Source organism: Canis lupus, chromosome 29, assembly GCF_003254725.2.
Source record: "Canis lupus dingo isolate Sandy chromosome 29, ASM325472v2, whole genome shotgun sequence".
Classification (NCBI taxonomy): domain Eukaryota; kingdom Metazoa; phylum Chordata; class Mammalia; order Carnivora; family Canidae; genus Canis; species Canis lupus.
The window spans coordinates 19,325,525-19,349,200 of record NC_064271.1 but is presented as its reverse complement, the minus strand read 5'-3'; the positions used below and the strand labels follow the sequence as shown (position 1 = coordinate 19,349,200).

Sequence of the window (23,676 nt, the reverse complement as noted above, 5' to 3'; positions counted from 1 at the left end):
GTTAAAAAAGGTTACACAGCTAATGAGCAGCAGAGCCCAGATGTGAATTCTAAGTGTAAGTGACTATTGAGTGTAAACATGTAATTCGTACTCTTTCTCATTTGTTAATTGGTTCATTCATTCTTTCACCAAATATTTTTGAGAACCTATGCTGTGTCAGGTATGCTCTAGGTGGGTGGGACACATGGATGTCAAAACCTATACCCCTACCTTCATGGAGCTTAAATTCTAGTGGTGGAGGGTGGGGGAAACCTTCACTAGGGAACAGACAGAATGAAAAAGGAAATGTGTCATGTCAAAAGCAAGTGCTTTGGAGATCAGGCAAGGTCAGGGGAACTGGGAATATGAAAAGGTGGTAATCAGACCAAGGGCAGTCAGGGCAGGCCTCACCACCAAGGTAAGGAAGTCCTGGGTGGTTATCTGGGGAGGATCCTTCCCGTCTGAGGAGCAGGCACATTAAGTCTTAAGGACAAAATGTGTCTGTGATGAAAGGATAGCAAAGGGGCCAGGCTGGTTGGAGCAGAGGCAGGGAGAATGATAGGATTAAGGGGTGGGAGGTTGCAGACCATACAGTCTTGGAGGACCTTGGAGGCCATTGGAAGGGTTTAGCTTGCACTCTTGAGTAATGCATAGCATGCCATAATGCTATAGAATGTAGAAGCACTTAAAAAAAAATGTAGAAGCACTTATTACATCAAAGCATTTATGACAATTGCAATCTTTTCCTTGTTTTCTGTCCTCAGCACGGATGGAATCTACTCTTGCTAAGTAAGATCATTAATAAACTCCTAATGGGCAACTGCACGTACACCTAAAAAAAATTTTTTTTTAAGATTTTATTTATTTATTCATGAGAGACACAGAGAGAGGCAGAGACATAGGCAGAAGGCAAAGCAGGCTCCATGCAGGGAGCTTGATGTGGGACTTGATCTTCGGACTCTAGGATCACATCCTGAGCTGGAAGGCAGAGGCTTAACCGCTAAGCCACCCAGACGTCCCACATTCACTTTTCTTGATCAAAGAAGGTTTTCATTTGGGGCTCTAATTTCAGAAACTACATAGTTTGCACTCATTGCAGCAGCATGCAATTTCTTTTTTTTTTTTATTGTGGTAAAATACACCAAACCTAAAATTTATTTTATTTTATTTTTTTAAAGATTTTATGTATTTATTCATGAGAGACAGAGAGAGAGAGAGGCAGAGACACAGGCAGAGGGAGAAGGAGGCTCCATGCAGGAAGCCCTACGTGGGAGTGGATCCTGAGACTCCAGGATCACGCCCTGGGCTGAAGGCAGGCACTAAGCGTCCCTAAAATTTATTATTTAAATCATTTTCATTATTACTTTAATTATGGTAAAATATGCATAACATGGGATCCCTGGGTGGCGTAGCGGTTTGGCGCCTGCCTTTGGCCCAGGGCATGATCCTGGAGACCCGGGATCGAATCCCACGTCGGGCTCCCGGTGCATGGAGCCTGCTTCTCCCTCTGCCTGTGTCTCTGCCTCTCTCTCTCTCTCTGTGACTATCATAAATAAAAAAAAAAAAAAAAAAAATATGCATAACATAAAATTAACATCTTAACTCCTTTTAGTGTACAGTTTAGTGGTATTAAGTACATTCATTCACATTGTGGTGCATCTAACACCAGGATTAGTCTCCAGAACTGTTTTCGTCTTGTAAAACTATAACTTTGTATTCATTGAACAATAACTTCTATTCAACCCTCCTCCCAGCCCCTGGCACCCTTCCTTCCTTCCTTCCTTCCTTCCTTCCTTCCTTCCTTCCTTCCTTCCTTCACATTGTGGTGCATCTAACACCAGGATTAGTCTCCAGAACTGTTTTCGTCTTGTAAAACTATAACTTTGTATTCATTGAACAATAACTTCTATTCAACCCTCCTCCCAGCCCCTGGCACCCTTCCTTCCTTCCTTCCTTCCTTCCTTCCTTCCTTCCTTCCTTCCTTCCTTCCTTTTTTTTTCATTTATAGATGAACTTTATTAGACACAAAAACAATCATTACATAATGATTAGAAATTCAATTCCTTTGGAAGATATCAATTCTAAGTTACCTATACCTAGTTAAAGCCCGAAACACACAAAGCAAGGAAAATTGACATATCCTCCATCATACTGAAAGATTTCAACACACATTCTCAGCAGTTGGCTATTGAAATAACATAAAAATCAGTAGTTTTATAGAAAACTTAGGAGAGCCTGGGTGGCCCAGGTTAGGCATCTGCTTTCTGCTGGGATCATGGTCCTGGGGTCCTGGGATCGAGCTCTGCATTGGTCTTCCTGCTCAGCTGAAAGCCTGCTTCTCCCTCTTCCTCTGCCTGCCTCTCCCCCTGCTTGTGCTCTCTCTCCCTCTCTCTGTCAAATAAATGAATGAAATCTTAAAAAATAAAAAAGGAAAGAAAGAAAGAAAGAAAGAAAGAAAGAAAGAAAGCAAGCAAGCTTAAACAACACAGTGAATAAATCTAAACTAATGAGCATATATTGAATGCTGCACTTAATGGCTCAAAATGTACATTCTTTCCAAACATTCTTGAAACATTTTTACCAAATGGTGTTTCCAAAGAAGTTTCAATAAACCTACCCTTACTCCCACCCCCAAAATAGTATCATACAGATGAAGTTCTCCAACCACAATGGATTTGCAACCAAAAACACATAATTAGAAAAATTCCTCTATGTTTGTAAATTAAGAAACCCTTTCTGATTACTTAAGGTTCAAAGCAGAAACTATAATGAACATCAGAAAACATTCAGAACTGAATTTTATTTATTATTCATGAGAGAGAGAGAGAGAGAGACATAGGCAGAGGGAGAAGCAGGCTCCATGCAGGGAGCCCGATGTGGGACTTGATCCTGGAACTCCAGGATCATGCTCTGAGCCAAAGGCAGATACTCAACTGAGCTACCCAGGTGCCCCTCAGAACTCAATTATAAACAAAATAGTACATATCAAAACATATATAACATATAAAATAGTACTTTATGGAGCTAAAGAACTAACAGGAAAATATACAGCTTTAACCTTTTTAAATTTAGGTTCAATTAATTAGCATATAATGTATTATTGGTTTGAGAGGCAGAGGTCAGGGATTATATAACACCCAGTGCTCATTACATCATGTGCCCTCCTTAATGTTCATCACCCAGTTACCCTGTTCCCCCACCCCCGCCAATGGCCCTCAGTTTGTTTCCTGTGATTAAGAATCTCTTGGGATGCCTGGGTGGGTCAGCAGTTGAACACCTGCCTTTGGCTCAGGGTATGATCCTAGAGTCCCAGGATTGAGTCCCACATCCGGCTCCCTGTGTGGAGCCTGCTTCTCTCTCTGCCTCTCTCTGTATGTGTGTCTCTCATGGATAAATAAATAAAATCTTTTCAAAAAAAGAATCTCTTATGATTTATCTCCCTCTCTTATTTTGTCTTGTTTTTTTCCCTCTCTTCCTCTATGAGCTTCTGTTTTGTTTCTTAAATTCCACATATGAGTGAGATCATATGATAATTGTCTTTCTCTGATTGATTTATTTCGCTTAGCATAATATCCTCTAGTTCTATCCATGTAGTTGCAATTGGCAAGATTCCTTTTTTTTTTGATGGCTGAGTAGTATTCCATTGTGCATATATACCACATCTTCTTTATCCATTCATCTGATGATGCACATCTTGTCTCCTTCCACAGTTTGGCTATAGTGGACATTGCTGCTATAAACATTGGGGGACATTTGCCCCTCAGATCACCACATTTGTATCTTTGGGGTAAATACCCAGTAGTGTAATTGCTGGGTCACAGGGTAGCTCTATTCTCAACTTTTTGAGGAACTTCCATACTGTTTTCCAGAGTGGCTGCACCAGGTTGCATTCCTACCAACAGTATAAGGGGGTTCCCCTTTACCATTCTACTTTCAGTCTCTATGATGAGTTTGACCACTCTAGGTACCTCATATAAATGGAATCATACAATATTTGTTGTTTTGTAACTAGCTTATTTCACTTTGCATAATGTCCTCAAGGTTCATCCATGTTCTAGCACATGTCAGAATTTCATTCCTTTGTAAGACTGTATAATATTACATTGTACATATAGGCGACATTTTGCTTATCCATTCATCTGTCCCCAGACATTTGGCTTGTTTCTACCTTCTGGCTATTGTAAATAATTTTGCCATGAACCTAGGTATAACAGATATCTTTTTTGAGGGGTGCCTGGGTGGCTCAGTCAGTTAAGCATTTGCCTTCAGCTCAAGTCATGATCTCAGGGTCCTGGGAACAAGTCCTGCATCAGGCTCCCTGCTCTGTGGGGAGTCTCCTTCTCCCTCTCCCTCTGCCATCCCTGTTCACTTGTGGTTGCTCTCTCCCTCTCAAATAAATAAAATCTTTAAAATAAATGATATTTTGAGACTGTTTTTAAATCTTTTGAGTGATTTTAACCATTTTTAAGTCTACTACTCGGTGGCACTAAGTATATGCGCATTATGGTGCAGCCATCACTACCATCTGCTCCAGAACTTTTTCATCTTCCTCCTGACACTTTTTTAATGTTTTTTTTTTAAGATTTTATTTATTTATTAATGAGAGACAAGGAGAGAGAGAGGCAGAGACACAGGCAGAGGGAGAAGCAGGCTCCATGCGGGGAGCCCGATGTGGGACTCGATCCTGGGATTCCAGGATCACACCCCGGGCCGAGGCAGGTGCTAAACCGCTGAGCCATCCAGGGATCCCCCAATGTTTTTATTTATTTATCTGTACACCCAACTTGGGGCTTGAACTCATGATCTGAGATCAAGAGTCACCTGTGCTCCTCTGACTGAGCTAGCCAAAGCTCTCCCTTCCTGACATTTTTAATTAACACCAATTCTAAGCAAGGCAGGTGATGCTGGAGATAAGTGATAAACAGGATAAAATTGTCCCCAGACTCTGGAAACACTGTCAGGAAAATTTTTTATCTCAAAGGTACAGCTTTTCAGTCATGCAAATGATGGGGCTTGCTTCATCTTTGGGCCTGACAGTTTCTTGGCATGGATAAGTCACCTGAATCTAGTGTGTACAGACACATTAATTTTTTTTAAAGATTTTATTTGTTTATTCATGAGAGAGAGAGGGAGGCAGAGACACAGGCAGAGGGAGAAGCAGGCTCCATGCTGGGAGCCCCATGTGGGACTCAATCCCAGGACCCTAGGTTCACAACCTGAACTAAAGGCAGATTCTCAACCACTGAGCCACCCAGGTGCTCTAGGGCCCCTGTTTTAAATGTTGAATGGTCTCTGAGCTTCAGGGTTGGACTCTTCTCTGCCTGCCTGCACACTCTCCCTAGGGATCTCATTCACTCTCTTGGCTTCGAATACCACATTGATGCATGTGGTTCCCAAATCTCCCTTTCCAGTACAGACTGCCTCCTAGCCCTTCCATCAGCATGTCCCACAGGCACATCAAGCTAGAAGCGTCTTCTTGACTGTCACCTCATCTAAAGGTATGGCACCTACATACCTGGATGCCAAGTCAGAAATAAAGGGCTCATCTTTGATCCCTGCCTTCCTCTCCCTTGGACACAATGTCTGATCCCCTCAATTCTATCTTCTTCTGTCCTTTAAACTTGCCTGGTTCTCTCCACCTATACTGCTACGCATAGTCTGAGCCACTCTGCATTTGTCTGCTGTTGGAATAGCTTCTGAATTGGTACCCTCCTCTCACTCCCTTCTCCACACAGCAGTCTGACATTTGAAAGAACACACTGGGTTTTAATACTCCCCTGCTTAGAGCCCTTCAGCGGCATTCTGTTGTTCTTAGGAAAAGTCCAGTCGCTTTAACATATGTTCAGAGTCCCACCTGATCTGGTTCCTGCCAGCCTTTCTGGTCTCATGTCTACTTTCCTGTGATCCAGGTACATTGGTCATTTCACATGCATTCCCTCTTCCCTGGAGTCACACAATCTCCTGCCCTCTCTCCTATCCATCCTCTTTGCCAAGTCAACTTAGTTTTAGTTTTCAACTTAAATGCTTCTCCCTCCAGGAAGCTTTCTTTGGCACTTCCACTTTCCCTCCACACACATTGGTTAGGTCACCCCTTATATGATCCTTGTTATATGTGGCATGTGGAGAAGGCATGAATTAGCAGGCTGTGTGCAGGGCAAACCAAGAAGCCTGTTGTTGTTGCTAGCAATGCACACAGGGCAAGGTGGCAGTACGAACAGAAAGGCAGCTGTGGTGGGAAGACCTGAGAAGGTGGAAGAGTGAAGGGCATGTGGGCTTTGGGAAGAGACGGACAGTGGTTAGAATGGTGCCTGGGTGGCTCAGTTGGTTAAGTGTCTGCCTTTGGCTCAGGTCATGATCCCAGGGTCCTAGGATCCAGCCACAGATTGGGCTCCCTGCTCAGTGGAGAGCCTGTTCCTCCCTCTCCCTCTGCTCTCCACCTGCTCATGCTCTCTCTCTCTCTTTCTGTCAAATAAATAAATAAAATATTTTTTAAAAAGTATTCAATCTTTAAAAATAAAGAAATCATATAAAAGCTTTATTTGACGGTTTTATCCTCCATGTTTTTAATAATTTGGTAGTTACAAAAACAATTCCTGTCCCATTTGAAAGGAATCTGTTATACTGATCCATACTGTTTTAGCTGTTTAAAGGTAACCCCACCCCCACAGTGCTGAGTCCCAGAACTGAGTATTGAGAAAAATTGAAAAAATTTCTCACATTTAAAATCTTTTTAAGCATTCAACATGCCTTACCCATGCTCTTTCCTTTTTCTCTTGGCACTGGATCTCAGGAATGAAGCATTCTTTGTCAAATGATCAGGGAAAGAGGAAAATTTCCATATGCCATCATTTACTCTATCATATCTTTAAAATCAAAATCCTGGACACGCCTGGGTGGCTCAGCAGTTGGGCATCTGCCTTGGGCTCAGGGTGTGATCCCAGAGTCCCCAGATAGAGTCCTACATCAGGCTTCCTGCATGGAGCCTGCTTCTCCCTCTGCCTATGTTTCTGCCTCTCTCTCTGTGTCTCTCATGAATAAAGTCTTTAAAAAAATAAATAAAATAAAAATCTTCACTGCAGACCAAAATATTACATTTCTAAGGTCATGCATTTCCTTTAATAGAGCTGTGGTTATATAGAGGAATGCAAGTCCCAGAGACTTATCTAAGGTGACTGGTGTGGTCATTTGGGGCCCCAGGAGGGGGCTTTACACTTTGAACCACAGATCAGTTTGGATGAGTGAGAGTTGCATTTTTCTTTTATCAAGCTGTTGCAAAGCTGGGTAACTATGGAAGTAAAGGGTCTGGAAAATAATTCCTTTAAGACCATCCAAGGTAGAGATCCCTGGGTGGCTCAGTGGTTTGGCTCCTGCCTTTGGCCCAGGGCGCGATCCTGGAGTCCCGGGATTGAGTCCCGCATCGGGCTCCCGGCATGGAGGCTGCTTTTCCCTCCTCCTGTGTCTCTGCCTTTCTCTCTCTCTCTCTGTGTGTGTCTATCATAATAAATAAATAAATAAATAAATAAATAAATAAATAAATAAATAAAATAAATCTTAAAAAAAAAAAGACCATCCAAGGTCATATAATTTCTAGCAAGTGTCTACCCCAGGTATGTGCACCCCAGTTTGTATATGTGCTGCCGAAGCGAGCACAGCACCCCAGTTTGAAGTCTTGGCCACGGGAGTGATCTATGGAAGGCAGAATTTTCAACACTCCTGGGAACCTCCATCTCCACTTGCTCAGAGGCCACAGGGAAAGAGGGTGACTCTCATGTTAAAGATGTAACAACCAAGGTGCTAAGAGTAGTTCTAACACATGTCTAAGATCACACAGTTGCTAATGGCAGAGCCAACATTTGAGATTGTCTGCCTCCGCAAGCACACCTCCACTCTGCCATTATTTTGCCAATACCCTACTCTCCAATGATCTAAAAGTTTTCATTATTTTCAGAGCTCTTCTATGATCATCACCTCTTTTCATTCTCATGACAACTTTGTCAGGTCAGGAAGTATAACCTCCACTTAGTAACTTGCTACAATGGGGTACTGGTGGTCAGGGAAAGCTTTCTGGAGGAAGTGGTGCCTAAGCCAAGTCTTAAAAGGAAAGCAAGAGTTCGCCAAACAAAGGAAAAGTGGAGAACCTTCCAGGTGGAGGAAATAGTACGGTCAAAGGCAGAGCAAAAATGAAGACATCCTGATGAAAGCAAGGAGGTGTAAGCAGTCTTATAGATGGAGGATGAAGTGGGAGATTGGGGGTGGAAAAGGCATGAGACTCAGAAATCAGGCAGGGGATTTGTAAGCTGTGAATGTCTGAGTGGGAGCTCACTCAAGAGTTTAGAGAATGAGCCAGGACTGGTGCTTTAGACTGGCACCGTGGACTATGGCCAGGGGTGGCTGAAAGGCTGGAGAGTGGGGAAACCATTTGGAGGCAGTGTGTGTATAGGAGCGGGGAGATCATATTTATGAATTCCTCTAACAATGGCCATCTTCAGGATGCCTGGGTGGCTCAGTGGTTGAGCTTCTGCCTTAGGCTCAGGTCATGACCCTGGAGTCCTGGGATCGAGTTCCACATCGGGCTCCCTGCATGGAGCCTGCTTCTCCCTTTGCCTGTGTCTCTGCCTCTGTCTCTCTCTCTGTCTGTCTCTCATGAATAAACAAATAAAATCTTAAAAAAAACAAAAACAATGGCCATCTTCATGTACAGCGATGGTCACAGCGCTGAAGAGAGAGCAATACAGAGCTGTTGGTTGAAACCAAATTACCTGTCTCTGCTTCCCAATCCTTTTTTTTTTTCCCCAAAGATTTTATTTATTTAGTTATTCATGACAGACACAGAGAGAGGCAAAGATACAGGCAGAGGGAGAAGAAGCAGGCTCCTCGCAGGGAGCTCAATGCCAGAGTCGATCCTGGGACCCCGGGATCACGCCCTGAGCCAAAGGCAGACACTCAATCATTGAGCCACCCAGGCGTCCCTCTGCTTTTCAATCATTTATGAATTCTTTTCTGTTGCTTTTTCAAAGTTAAAATATATTTTTTTTATGAAATCTAATATTGTTTCTGCAATCTTCAGAATACAAAGGAAGAGTTTAAGCTTCTGAAATTTCCTTTTGGAGTTAGAGGAAGCATGGTCTGTGGGCTATCTGTAGAAGCCACAGTCATTTAGGAAGTATTTATGAAGCTTGCTTATGTGCTTGCTTCTCTGCTGGCAATTCATTGATATCTAAGGGCTTCTTTGCTATGTGTCTTATATTCTTTTTAGAAGTTGAATGTTCTTTGATTTTTTTCTTTTTTTTTTAATGTTACTTGATTCTTTAATTTTATTTAATTTTTTAATATTAAGTAGACTACACTGAATGTGAGGCTTGAACTCATGACTCTGACATTAAGAGTTGCACACTCGGGACGCCTGGGTGTCTCACTGCCTTTGGCTCAGTGCATGATCCCACAGTCCCAGGATGGAGTCCCTCATCGGGCTCCCTGCATGGAGCCTGCTTCTCCCTCTGCCTATGTCTCTGCCTGCCTCTCTCTCTGTGTCTCTCATGAATAAATAAATAAAATCTGGGATCCCTGGGTGGCGCAGTGGTTTGGCGCCTGCCTTTGGCCCAGGGCGCGATCCTGGAGACCCGGGATCGAATCCCACATCGGGCTCCCGGTGCATGGAGCCTGCTTCTCCCTCGGCCTATGTCTCTGCCTCTCTCTCTCTCTCTCTCTGTGACTATCATAAATAAATAAATATTAAAATAAATAAATAAAATCTTAAAAAAAAAAAGATTTGCACTCTACAGACTGAACCAGTCAGGTGGCCTTTTTTTTTTTTTTTTCTTTCTTTCATTTCTTTTTTTAGACCATCCTTTGATTTTTTTTTTTTAAGATTTTATTTATTTATTTGAAACAGACAGCAGGGGGAGCAGCAGAAGGAGAGGGAGAAACAGGATACCACTGAGCAGGGAGCTGAATGAGGGGCTCCATCCCAGGACCCTGGGATCATGACCCCAGCAGAAGCCAGACACTCAATCGACTGAACCACCTAGGTGCCATCCCATTCTCCGCCTCTCTGATTCTTAATATCAGATTTTATTTAGTTGTTTTGTGGTTTCTTAACCCTTAATGTCAATTTTTTGTGGGGTACTAGAGTGGAATTTTTTTTAAAGCTTTCTGGAATTAAAATATTAAAAATTGCTCAGTCATCAAGTTATCCTGCCTAAACCTCAAAGCTATTATTAGCTGGTTGCAATTCACCTTTCTCTCTTTCCCCATCTTTCACGTGAAAAGTTCAGTTGGTTGCATTTAATTTTGTGGAAGCTGTGTACTGTATTTACTGGTTCTGGAATTGCACTTGTGGTATGATTTATTACGATTGTTTTACATCTTTGAAATGAAGTAGGGCTAAAACCATAGACTAGCTGCCTGTTCTTTTCTTTCCATTTTAAAAATATAAGTGTACATATATGTGTGTGTATATAAAAGCATATATATATATACACTTACTAGTAGATTATCTCTGGAAAGGCACACACAACACTGAGAACATGTTAAATTCCTGGGAAGGCAATTAGATGAGGAAAACTCAGACAAAAGGGAAGGAGGCACTGCTTTCTCACTGTCCACCCTTTTGTAGTGTCTGAACTGGTTCCATCACGCATGTGTTACCTTATTAGCAAAAAGAACTGGAGACAAAAGTAAGAAACTGTACTTATTTGGTGGTGATTTTCTTAAGCCGACAGTATAGGGAAAAGCAGCTTGAGATGGTAGGGGAGGGACTGGGTGAGGGAATGAGCCAGAAGGTCTCAGTGCTGGCACAGCCCCTGCTGCACAGACCTGGGGAGTCTGGCAAGTAAAGCCTTTCTCCCAGGCTTCTGTGGAGTGGAGCCTTTGGTGATGAAACAGGTGTCTGGAGACACAGATCATGAAGACACAAAATAATTTGATTTAGTACATGCTTAATGCTGACGTGATTACAGAGTACAAAACAAGATCTAGTCTATTCCTTAAACTTTAGAATCTCATGTGATTTGGGGAGACATTGGAGGGTTGAAGCTAGACCAGATTTTAAAAATGATGGAGGGAAACAGAACTGAGACGAAGTCATGAACCTACCTTGGTGGAAGGGGATGTTGGTTTTCTATAGATCTCTGTAACCTGGAGAAGATGCATTGAAATCTTTAAAAAGTATATATATATATATTTTAATTTTTATTTATTTATGATAGTCACACAGAGAGAGAGAGAGAGAGAGAGGCAGAGACATAGGCAGAGGGAGAAGCAGGCTCCATGCACCAGGAGCCCGATGTGGGATTCGATCCCGGGTCTCCAGAATCATGCCCTGGGCCAAAGGCAGGCGCTAAACTGCTGCGCCACCCAGGGATCCCTAAAAAATATATTTTTTAAAAGGAAAATATCTGTCCACGGATGGATGAATGGATAAAGAAAATGTGGGGGAGTATATATAGCTATACACACACAGTAGAATATTATTCAGATAAAGAGAAGAAAATCAAAAAAAAAAAAAGAGAAGAAAATCTTGCCATTTGCAACAATATGAAAGGAACTTCAGGGCGTTATGCTGAGTGAAATTAGACAGAGAAGGACAAATACTGTATGATCTCGCTTATATGTGAAATCTAATAAAGCTGAACTCATAGAAACAGAGTAGAACAGTGATTGCCAGGGGCAAGTGGTGAGGAAATGGGAAGATGTTGGTCAAGGATACAAACTTGCACTTACAACATGAATCAGTTCTGGTGACCCAAGGCAAGGCATGATGAGTAGTTAACACTATTGTATCATATTTTTGAGAGCTGCTAAGAAAATTGATTTTACTTGTTCTCAACACACACACACACACACACACACACACACACACACACACACACACACAGAGATGAGGTGATGGAGGTGTTATTAACTAACATTATTGTGGTAGCCATTTCACAATATATACATGTATCAAATCCTCACATTAAACTCCTTAAATTTACACAATGTTATCTATAAATTATATTTCTTTTTTCTTTTTTTTTAAATAAATTATATTTCGATAAAGCTGGGGGCTGGGGCAGCCCGGGTGGCTAAGCGGTTTAGTGCGGCCTTCAGCCCAGGACCAGATCCTGGAGACCCGGGATCGAGTCCCATGTCGGGCTCCTTGCATGAAGCCTGCTACTCTGTCTGCCTGGGTCTCTGCCTCTCTCTCTCTCTCTCTCATGAATAAATAAATAAATCTTTAAAAATAAATAAATAAATAAAAATAATAAAAAAAAGAAAAGAAAGAAAGAAAAGAAAATTGAAATATTCCCCCAGTGGTAGGGAACGCCCTTCGGAGTTTGGGTTTAAGGGAGAGGAGTTTCTTACCTCTTTTGTCAGTTCCTGCAGAGAAGGTCATCATCATCCTCACCATCATCACATTCTTTCTCTGGTCATGGGCAACACCTACCTGATTTCCGGAATAATGGAGATCCTGTGTTGCTAATGCAAGGTCCCCAAATAGTGTGATCAGATAGGACTATTGCAGCAAACAAAATGGCTATGATTGCAGGATCTGTGGTCTTCTTGGAACTATTCATGTATTACTGTATTTCAACCTGGCTGCATTAAAAAGTAAGGTTAAAAAAAAAAAAGATGGTTAAAAACCAGTAAGTTCTCTGTCTTTAAATAAAATTGCCTCCTTAGTTTGCCCTTGCACAGTTTGGCATCAGTGCCTTATTGATCAGAATTAGGAAGTTAATAAGGTTTGGGCTAATTAATCAGATGGGTAGGGACTGGAACTGCACTGCAAGGCTTAATCAAGTCATCAAAGCTCTCAAGCCATGAAGAAGGTAATTAAAGGAAAAAGATGCCTGTTATATAGTAACAGGAGACCAGGAGAGGACAAGAGCAAGATAGAGAACCTCCATTTTCTTTTGTACGTTTTCCTCATATAAATCAGACCCAATGACCAGAGCACATTGCTCAGCTTCCTATCAGAGAATTAAGTTGAATGAATTTATAAATCACCTCATTGGGTAATTTACTTGCCCTAGACTGAATGTCAATGAAACTATACTTATTTATAACAAATTTTATCTTTGTCAAGTTCCACAGAGATGAGTTCTTTGGGATAACCTGCAGTTGTGTCTAAGGACTGCAGTAATTTTGATTTATGAGCCACAAATAATTCAACAGATACTGAGTACCTCTGCTTCCAAACATTGTACTAGATACTACTGTGGACTCTGTAGAGAGCTATCTATTCGGGTAAATTTTGCTGTATGGCAAATATTGGAGGTTCTTGGGGAGCCTTTGTAACTCCTGGGTCTTGTCAGTGTAGTTCCCCTCCCCCCCAACTCTTCCTGAGGAACTCAAAATACTTAGGAACTCAAGTGGGGAAAGAATAAGGACAGTGTTGTCAGGGGAGGCTAGGAGGTGGGGGAAGAGGTGGAGGGGGTAGGGAGCCGGGAAGTAAGGGCAGAGATTATTGTGTGTGTGATCCGAATGTCACCATGTGGACTGGAAAGACAAATTCTAAAGGAGTTGAGGTTTGCAGCCATTCCAACTGCGTCTGATCTTACAGCTTTGAGAAGGTACCAACAAAGTACTGCTATATTTTGGAGGCTAGCCATAGGCCCCTAAGAGAACAGCCCATTGTAAACAGGAACCAGAAAGCCCAGTGTCCCTGTCCAGAGCCCTACAGTGGAGTGGAGAGAAGAGAAACCATATCGAAGGGGGGAGGGAATGCCAGTTTCATCTTAACTCTTCCCTTCTCAAAATTGTCTTCCTCATCCTCTTTCTTTCAGGAAGGAGGTGTCTGTGTGGCCCAGCTGAGCTAATTAACATCTGAATGTTCCTTTTTTTCCTGCCCTAGTCAAATCTCTGATTCTTTGAGTATCTCTAGTACATGCTTTATTATAAAGTGTGAATGAGGGACGCCTGGATAGCTCAGCGATTAGGCTCTGCTTTCGGCTCAGGGAATGATCCTGGGGTTCAGGGATGAGTCCCGCCATCAAGATCCCTGAGGGGAGCCTGCTTCTCCCTCTGCCTATGTTTCTGCCTCTCTCTGTGTGTCTCTCATGAATAAATAAATAAAATCTTTAAAAAAATAAAATAAAGTGTGGGGGAGAAGTATCTCTAAAGTAATTCCTCTCTACGATGTAATGCAATTTCTTCACGAAAATTCAGAAAATCAACAAATAAAAGGAATGAGGGAGTTTTATCCTTAATAGATCTCAAAATGTTTTGTAGGGGCCCCTGGGTGGCTCAATCGGGTAAGCATCTGCCTTCAGCTCAGGTCATGATCCTGCTCCCTGCTCAGTGGGAGTCTGCTTCTCCCTCTCCCTCTGTCACTCCCCCTCACTCTGGCTTTCTCTCAAATAAAATCTTTTTTTTTTTTTCAAATAAAATCTTAAAAAAAATGTTTTGTGAAACTTCAGTATGTGAAACAATTTAGTATTGTCACATGAATATACGGATCAAGAATATATAGATCAATGAAACGTGACAGGGAGTACAGAAATACAACAAAATTATCCTTTATAGAATAAAGGTAGAAGTTCAAATTGCTGAGGTAAAATACAATTCAGTCAATAAACCATATAGACGTTACTAACTTTCTCACCTCAAAATCTAATTCCACATGGAAACAAGCATTTACAAGGGTGATAATTACTAATTTATTTGTAATAGAAAAGATGGAAAATAACCTAAAATATGTTGTAGGGTTAAATAATTTTTGGTAACTGGAGAATAATGGGCTATCTGAAAGTAAAAAGGTGTGTTGTAGCAAATAATTCCAACATCTATTGCTAAATATGGAAAGGAGGGTGCAAAACCACATGTAAGTATGTATGTACACATATACACATCTGCCTGTGTGTGCAAGGAAATATTCTAGTAGGTTATTGAAGAAACCAAGAATGGTGAAGATAAATTCTACCCACCAGCCTTACCTGAAGGTTTTCCCTAAGCATATCCATCTTTATGGCTTGAATTTTAAAATAATCTTTAAATCAATTGAATTTAATAAATTAATTATTTTTATTATTTGTTTCAATTCAGTAAACCCAATGTGGGGCTTGAACTCATGAACCCAAGTTCAAGAGTTGGATGATCTATGGACTGAGCCAGCCAGGTGCCCCTATGTCACATCTTTTTTAAACTAGTCTTTAAAAAAAATAAAAATTAAAAAATAAATTAGTCTTTTTTCTTTTATTAAGATTTTATTTATTTATTCATGAGAGACACACACACAGAGAGAGAGGCAGAGACACAGGCAGAGGGAGAAGCAGGCTCCATGCAGGGAGCCCGATGTGGGATTCAGTCCTGGGGCTCTGGGATCACGCCCTGAGCCGAAGGCAGATGCTCAACCACTGAGCCACCCAGGTGTCCCAATAAACTAGTCTTTAAAAATTAATCAGTTTAGGGGCACCTGGCTGGCTCAGTCGGTAGAGCGTGGGACTCTTGATCTCAGGGCTGTGCATTTGAACCCCATGTTCAGTGTAGAGTACACTTAAATAAATAAAGAAAAACTCTAAAAATAATAATACTAATAATGAAAAACCAAAAAGATATGAAAGAGGTTTAATTCTTTCTAGTGACTTCTGGAGCAGTTCTGGAAAAATGGTAAGATTTGGGGGTGAGAACAGGGGTGCCTGGCTAGCTCAGTAGGAAGAGCATGGGACTCTTGATTCCAGAGTGGTGAGTTTGGGCCCCATGTTGGGTGTAACGTTACTAAAAAAATAAAGAAACTTGAAAAAGTAAAGACATTAAGCTTATTTAAAAAACAAATGAACAAAACAAAATGAAAAGATTTGGGGATCAAAATGGGGTACCTAGCTGGCTCAGTTGGTAGAACATAATACTCAATCTCTGGGTGGTAAGGTCAAGTTCCATGTTGTGGGTAGAGCTTACTTAAAAAAATAGAAAGATTTGAGTCTCCACTAAATCCTTGACAAACTGTGTCCCTTACTGGCAAATGTCCTGAGCACAGCTTTTCTTTAAAGAGAATTAATAGGGATGCCTGGATGGCTCAGCGGTTGAGCGTCTGCCTTGGGCTCAGGGCGTGATCCCAGAATTCGGGATTAAGTCCCATATCGGGCTCCTTGCAGGAAGCCTGCTTTTCCCTCTGCCTGTGTCTCTGCCTTTCTCTTTGTGTTTCCAATAAATAAATAAATAAATAAATAAATAAATAAATAAATAAATAAATAAATCTATCTTTGAAAAAAATAAAGAGAATAATAATCTCTGATTTTGGCTTTATTTTGAAGGTCAAATGAATTAATCCATAATTAATGAATTATGCATACAGTTCATAGCATAATGCCTGACTCTTTTTTTTTTTTAATTTTTATTTATTTATGATAGTCACACAGAGAGAGAGAGAGAGGCAGAGACATAGGCAGAGGGAGAAGCAGGCTCCATGCACCAGGAGCCCGGTATGGGATTCGATCCCGGGTCTCCAGGATCGCGCCCTGGGCCAAAGGCAGGCGATAAACCGCTGCGCCACCCAGGGATCCCTGCCTGACTCTTCATACGTGCTGATGAAGTGCAAATTCCTTCTATTTATTTATTTATTTATTTACTTTGGGGGGGGGAGTGCAGAGGGACAAAATCCTCAAGTAGACTCCCCACTGAGCTTGGAGACAGGGACCCATGAGATCGCAACCCAAGCTAAAAACCAAGAGTTAAATGCCCAACTGACTGATCCACTCCAGCACCCCAAATTCCCTCCATTTATTTTTATTTTTATTTTTATTCCCTCCACTTATTTTATTTATTTTATTTATAAATGATTTATCTTTTTATTCATGAGAGACACACAGAGAGAGAGGCAGAGACACAGGCAGAGGGAGAAGGAGGCTCCCTGCAGGGAGCCCCGTATGGGACTCCATCCAGTATCCCAGGATCACATTCCAGCTCAAGGCTGACTCTCAACTGCTGAGCCACCCAGACATCCCCAAATTCCATCCATTTAAAATGACTCCTTATGTCAGGGAACTATGTTCCTCTCTGCCCTATTCAGAGACTTCTGTCTGACATGGCTGTGAACTTTACCTTCTGAAAATAGAAAATATTGGCATCTCTAGACCTTGCTGTCTGAGTTACTTTTTCTCAGTCTTCTGCACCCCTCCTGTCTTTCCTTTCTTCCTGGTCCAGTTCAGATTCCCCAGGGACTCCAACCACTCTCCTGTCATAGCCTTTTGCCTTTTGTCTATTTATCACATTCATTAGGCAAAACCCAAACCCTGGGCTATTTCAGTGCCACCTTCTACAAGCCTCTGTCTCCAACCTCAGGCGAACTCTCAACACTGCCTGGCAACTCTTTCTCTGCCCTAGTGAGCTTACTTTTCCACTCATCACAATTTTCATTTCAAACCTCCTCTGTCCTAAAATCTCCAGGCCTTCTAGTGCTGTCAGCAAATATGCCCAATCTACAATTTCACAGAGAAGATAGAAGCCATCAGAAGAGAATGCCTTGAAAAAAAGAGAGAGATTGAGAGAGAGAGAATGCCTTCAAGTTCTGGTCCATTGCATACTTAAATTACATTCTGCACTTACTCTACTCTCCTATTCTCATGACAAAAGGGAAAACATGCCCTTCATTCTATCAAAAACTAATCCCAAACTCTGGATTACCATTCTCCATGTGTCCCTTCCTCCTCAGCATCGACTTCTCCCTCCTTCCCTTCATTCAAAACATACTTCACTGTCCCTATCTCAAGCAATGACAAGGACAATAACATTATCACTATTGTTATCTATAACCTCCTCACCACCACTAACTGTAAATCCTTACATAAAAGGTAACAAAAACAGACTCATGGGTTTCTCTAGAGTATCTCCAGTTATCACCATCTCTCCCTTCCTTTTTATAAGCAAATGTTCTGCAAGAATTTTGTACACTCACTGTCTCTACCTCCACACTTCCTCCTTCCCTCCCTGCCCTCTGGTTTCTCCCTCTTCTCCACTCAGAAGTTCTTGACAAGGATGCAAGATTGTTTTAATTGTTAAAATGGACTCTTCTTGGGACACCTGGGTGGCTCAGTTGGTTGAATGTCCAACTCTTGATTTCAGCTCAGGTCATGATCTCGAGGTCGTGGGATTCAGCCTCATGTCAGGCTCCATGCTCAGCCAGGAATCCATTTGAGATTCTCTTTTTTTCCTCCCTCTCTGCCCCACCCTCCACTCACTGTCTGTCTGTCAGTCTGTCTCTCTCTCTCTCTCAAAAAAAAAAAAAAAAAAAAAGGGCAGCCTCGGTGGCTCAGCGGTTTAGCGCCGCCTTCAGCCAGCCCAGGGCCTGATCTGAAGACCCTGGATCAAGCCCCACATCAGGCTCCCTGCAGGGAGCCTGCTTCTCCCTCTGCCTGTGTCTCTGCCTCTCTCTCTCTCTCTCTCTCTCTGTCTCTCATGAATGAATAAATAAAATCTTAAAAAAAAAGACACTTTTTTCATCTTTATTGTCCTCTTATAGTGTTTGCATCTATAAACTGAACACTTACATATTCCTTCTTCTACTAGAGAAGCCACCTTCTCGTTTTCCTCATATCACTCTGAAAGGGCTTCCTCTTTATTAGCCTCCCTTCCTTGGCCATTCCCTTGAAGGTTGACATTCCATGCATGGAACTCTGTCTTACCTCCTACCCTGTTCCTACTGTACACAGTCATCGAGGATAATCTCATACAGCTCTGTGGCTTCAAACTCTACTTGCTAATGATTCTCTCATCTCTACTTTTAGCCCAAATCTCTCTAGAAGTTCAGAACTATACCTACATCTTGTCACTCATTCATTAAAGGATTTGTTCATTGAGCAGTTACTATGCACTTGGAAACAGAAATGGCAAACAAAGTTTAATTCTACTGTTGCTTCCTTCAAGTGTATATTCAAAGATTTTCAATTTCCATTTATTTATTTATTTTTAAAGATTTTATTTATTTATTCATGAGAGACAGAGACAGAGGCAGAGACAGAGACAGAGGCAGAGACACAGGCAGAGGGAGAAGCAGGGTCCATGCAGGGAGCCGACGTGGGACTCGATCCCAGGACTCCAGGAACACGCCCTGGGCTGAAGGCAGGCGCTAAACCACTGAGCCACTCAGGGATCCCCTAAAATTTCCATTTAAATCTCATTTTTCAGGACACCTGGGTGGCTTAGCGGTTGGGCACCTGCCTTGGGCCCCAGGTGTGATCCTGGAGTCCTAGGATCAAGTCCCATGTTGGGCTCCCTGCTTCTCCCTCTGCCTGTGTCTCTGCCTCTCTCTCTCTCTCTCTCTCATGAATAAATAAATAAAAGTCTTTAAAATAAATTAATTAATTAATAAAAATAAATAAATCTCATTTTTCTTCTGGGATGTCTATTTGGATACCACCAATGTACAAAACCACCTATTCAAATATATCCAAACCAAAGTCTTGATATATGTATGACTCTTCATCTATCTCTTTCCTGAACTATTCAACCACCACGCTCTATATTTTTGCCTCTTGAATCTCTCTTTTTAAAAAAGATTTTTAAAGATTTTATGTATTTATTTGAAAGAGAGAGAGGGACAGAGATAACAGCAGAGACCACAAGTGAGGAGGAGAGGGAGAAGCAGGCTCCCACTGAGCAGGGAGCCCCACGTGGGGCTTGATCCCAGGACCCTGAGATCATGACCCAAGCCAAAGGCAGATGCTTCATTGACTGAGCCACCCAGGCACCTCACCATGCTTTCTTTTCTCTCTACTTAACACATAAACTCTTTCTACCTATAACACTTCCTTATCCCCTTCTTTGCTCCAATCCTGGTAACTCCAACTCAGCCTTCAGGTCATAGCATAGACACTGTTTTCTGGGAAATTTTTCCCTAAATACCCTGAGTTCAGGTAATCAAAAGAGGTAGAATGCATGATTAAGAACATGGACAGAAAAAAAAAAAAAAAAGAGAACATGGACAGGAGACACCTGGCTGGCCCAGTCAGAAGAGCATTGTGACTTTTGACCTCAGGATTGTGGGTTTGAGTCCCACGTTGGACATAGAGATTACTAACAAAAATAAATAAATAAATTAAAAGAAAAAAAGGAACATAGACTAATTATGATTGCCTAGGTTTGAAGCCCCACTTTGTTGTCTTCTGTGTGACCTTGATCAAGTGACTTAACCTCACTACACTTTAGTTCCTCATTGACAAAATGCAGCTGATAATACTACCTTCCTCATAGAGTTATTATGAGGATTAAGTGAATAATTTGTAGTGCACTTTATACGTACGTCACAGAGTAAATGCTATTTACTCTTTAAATAATGTGAATGGCAAATATTAGCCATTATTTTCCTATTTGTCCCAACCATGACACGGTCATGGTTAATTGCTACTTTGCAAATCTGCATCCCCCACTATGAAGGCATAGGCTTCTTCAGAGCTGGGACCACATCAATCCTGTTCGCCACTGTTATCTCCAGTACTTAGCTCAGTGCATACCAACATTAATTGAGCAGGCTTCTAAGCACTGAAGATATATTAATGTATATAATACATATTTTCATCACAAGGTAGCCGTTATTATTGTCTCATTTCATAGGCGAGGAAACTATGATACAGAAAGTGAAGTCATTTGCTCATGATAGCCACAGACTTAATAAGGCAGAGCCAGGATTTTACCCTATCTTTCCAAACCATGTTCTGAACCACTGTATTCTACTGTGTAGAGGGTACCACAAATCAATATTATCGACTGACTGGCTGGCTGAATTTCTGTAGTTGCTCAGCAAGTTTCTTGTATCTCACTGCCCCCAGCTTGGGATAGTCTTCTAGGATAAGAATAATTACTAGTCAGCATTGTATCCTCCATTTCATGGTTCCCATTTCTCTGGCAATTCTCTGTCCTATTGAGTTGGGCTGGTTCCAGCCAAATATTCAAAGAAGAGTCAACAATGGAGAAAGCGCTTATATAGAAAGAAAGTGGTTTTGTTGGAGAATAGATCGAAAAATATTAAATACAAATCTTTCTTTTATATTCTGGCCTCTTGCCTCATGAAGGGCATTCATAATTTCTAAGACTTAGTGATGTAATAGAGTCTCCATTTAGATTCAACCACATTTAAGTGCGCTTTGAATTAATAACCAAAAAACCCCAATACAATTATATGCTGATTATTTACTTTATTTTTTTATTTTATTATTTTTTTTTGCAAATTTCAAACCTGGAGAAAAATTTCAAGAAAAGTACAAAGAATTCCCGTATCTTGACCATAAGATTTACCAATTTATTTTTTTAAAAATCACTAAAATAAATAGATAACTAAATATTTGAAAAGTACTGATCCTAAACATTTTTTCCACCCATTTTTACTGTATCATATGCTTGCTAGCAAGCATATGATATACAATAATATCTAATTACTTACAAAGTACATATTTAATAAATTACCTTTTTTTAATGTCAGTTTTTTATGGTTGTTCATAAGAGCCCCTATTTGCAGGTGTTCTATCACATTAAAAATCTTGAAAAAGTATTTTCCCCATAATGTCCCCTTTCGAATTTTTCACAAGAAATACTAAAAGAAAAGAAAAGAGACATTGCTTGTAGCTGGCGGAGGTGGCTGCGGTGGCCGTGATGCCGCGGGGCTGGGCGGGTGACCGCCGCAATAGGGGCGGCCCAGGGCCCCAGATCTCGGCGGCCGCCGCTCCAGTGCAGCCTGCGCCACGGCCACCTCCGCCGTCCCCTCGGAGCATTTCGAGAAACTTCACGAGATCTTCCGCGGCCTCCATGAAGACCTGCGAGGGGTGCCGGAGCGGCTCCTGGGGATGGCAGGCACAGAAGAGAAGAAGCAGCTGATCAGAGATTTTGACGAAAAGCAACAGGAAGCAAATGCAACACTGGCAGAGATGGAAGAGGAACTACGTTATGCACCTCTATCTTTCCGTAACCCTATGATGTCTAAGCTTCGAACCTACTGGAAGGACCTTGCCAAACCCCATCGGGAAGTGAGCAGCACACCTTTGACAGCCACACCTGGAGGCCGAGGAGACATGAAATATGGTTCATATGCTGTAGAAAACGAACATATGACCCGGCTGCAATCTCAAAGGGCATTGCTTCTGCAAGGCACTGATAGCCTGAACCGGGCCACCCGGAGTATTGAGCGTTCTCATCGGATTGCCACAGAGACTGACCAGATTGGCTCAGAAATCATAGAAGAGCTGGGGGAACAATGTGACCAGTTGGAACGTACTAAAAGTAGGCTGGTAAACACAAGCGATAACTTGAGCAAAAGTCTAAAGATTCTCCGTTCAATGTCCAGAAAAGTGACAACCAACAAGCAGCTACTTTCCATCGTCATCTTACTGGAGCTGGCCATCCTAGGGGGCCTGGTTTATTACAAATTCTTTCACAAGCATTGAACTTCCTAGAGGGAAAGGTTTGTGGACCAGAACTTTGACCCTGTGAATGAATGGTGTTAAGAGAGGAGGAATAAGCATAGTGCTGCTGTGAGGTAATGGTTCAAGGATGCACGGTGTAGCCAGACCGTTAGAGGATGGGGTGGGGAGAGACAGAAACCACAGCAATGAGACCAGTATGATATACCAACGTAATAAATGCGGTTTATGACTTCTTTAAAAAAAAAGAGAGAGATATTAAAATGAGCAACATCATTTCCTGGATCTTCATCTCAGTGTGATTTCCTGAAAGCATTATGTTGTTCTAGCATTGGCCTTTCTATGAAAATTATTGATTCAAAAAGTCTTCTTTGCAGTAGCTCATTAGCTGCTCTCTTACTATCCTTACTCTATTGGTATAATGGAAAGTGCATGAGTTTTAAGTCAGACAAACTTGGAGTTGAATTATGATGATTGCTTACTAATGGTAGGAATTTGCTCTTCAAGACTTGGAGACCAGGGCAGCCCGGGTGGCTCAGTGGTTTAGTGCTGCCTTCAGCCCAGGGTGTGATCCTGGAGTCCCGGGATCGAGTCCCACATCGGGCTCCCTGCATGGAACCTGCTTCTCCCTCTGCCTGTGTCTCTGCCTCTCTCTCTTTCTCTGTGTGTGTCTCTCATGAATAAATAAATAAAATATTAAAAAAAAAAGACTTGGAGTCCATAAAGTAGCTGATCAAACAGGGTTCCTACAAGGATTAAATGAGATCACCTAGGCAAAGTACCCAGTACATCATAAGTTTGATAAACAGTGCTTAAATGATTTGTAGATTGCTGGATAACTACGAAAGCTAGGAAGATAGAAGGGAACATAACGATGGAGCATCTTCAGACCACGCTGAGGCATAAGTCAATTTACCACACTGCTGCTCTAGACTCTGCATACTGTCCATGGCTGCGGCACTGCTGGGAAGGCTTTCTCTTGCAGAGGAGCTAGAGACGGTTTATATCTCTTATACCTCTACATATCAATTGTCATCTACTGTCTGACTACTATCTATCCACCTATCACATATAGTATCTATATTTATGTCCATCGCCTATACTTACATCCCAATTTCTTTTGTTGACATATCTAACTTCCTACAGTAGATATTAGCTTATTGACATTAAAGGATTTTTGGTCTGGGTCATCATGTATCTTCAGAATGTAACAGAGTAAATACTCATTAAATGTGGAAAGAATAAAAGAACAGTGAATGAATACATAAATAATGAATGAATGCTTTGGGAAGAAAGGGCATGATTTGGCCTCACTGCAGATCATCAAGATAAAGGATGTTTCTCAGTCATGAAGTCACTGCACACTCTGATA

General features: G+C 41.6%; 1 protein-coding gene across 1 annotated transcript; it reads left to right on the top strand.

The window, feature by feature from the left end:
* The first annotated feature begins 292 nt into the window (after positions 1 to 292).
* Positions 293 to 22,482, top strand: LOC118352743 (vesicle transport through interaction with t-SNAREs homolog 1B-like). Its single transcript, XM_035708244.2, has 2 exons — positions 293 to 397; positions 21,576 to 22,482. Exons 1-2 carry the CDS (start codon positions 293 to 295, stop codon positions 22,326 to 22,328), a joined length of 858 nt encoding a protein of 285 aa, XP_035564137.1. The 3' UTR covers positions 22,329 to 22,482.
* The last annotated feature ends 1,194 nt before the right edge of the window (positions 22,483 to 23,676 follow it).

What these genes read in the sequence shown, in the direction of transcription:
- LOC118352743 (XM_035708244.2), top strand. Translation starts at nt 293, where the DNA reads ATGTCAAAAGCAAGTGCTTTGGAGATCAGGCAAGGTCAGGGGAACTGG. An exon ending in GGGCAGGCCTCACCACCAAG is followed by an intron (nt 398 to 21,575) that starts GTAAGGAAGTCC and finishes CCGCCGCAATAG; the next exon opens with GGGCGGCCCAGGGCCCCAGA.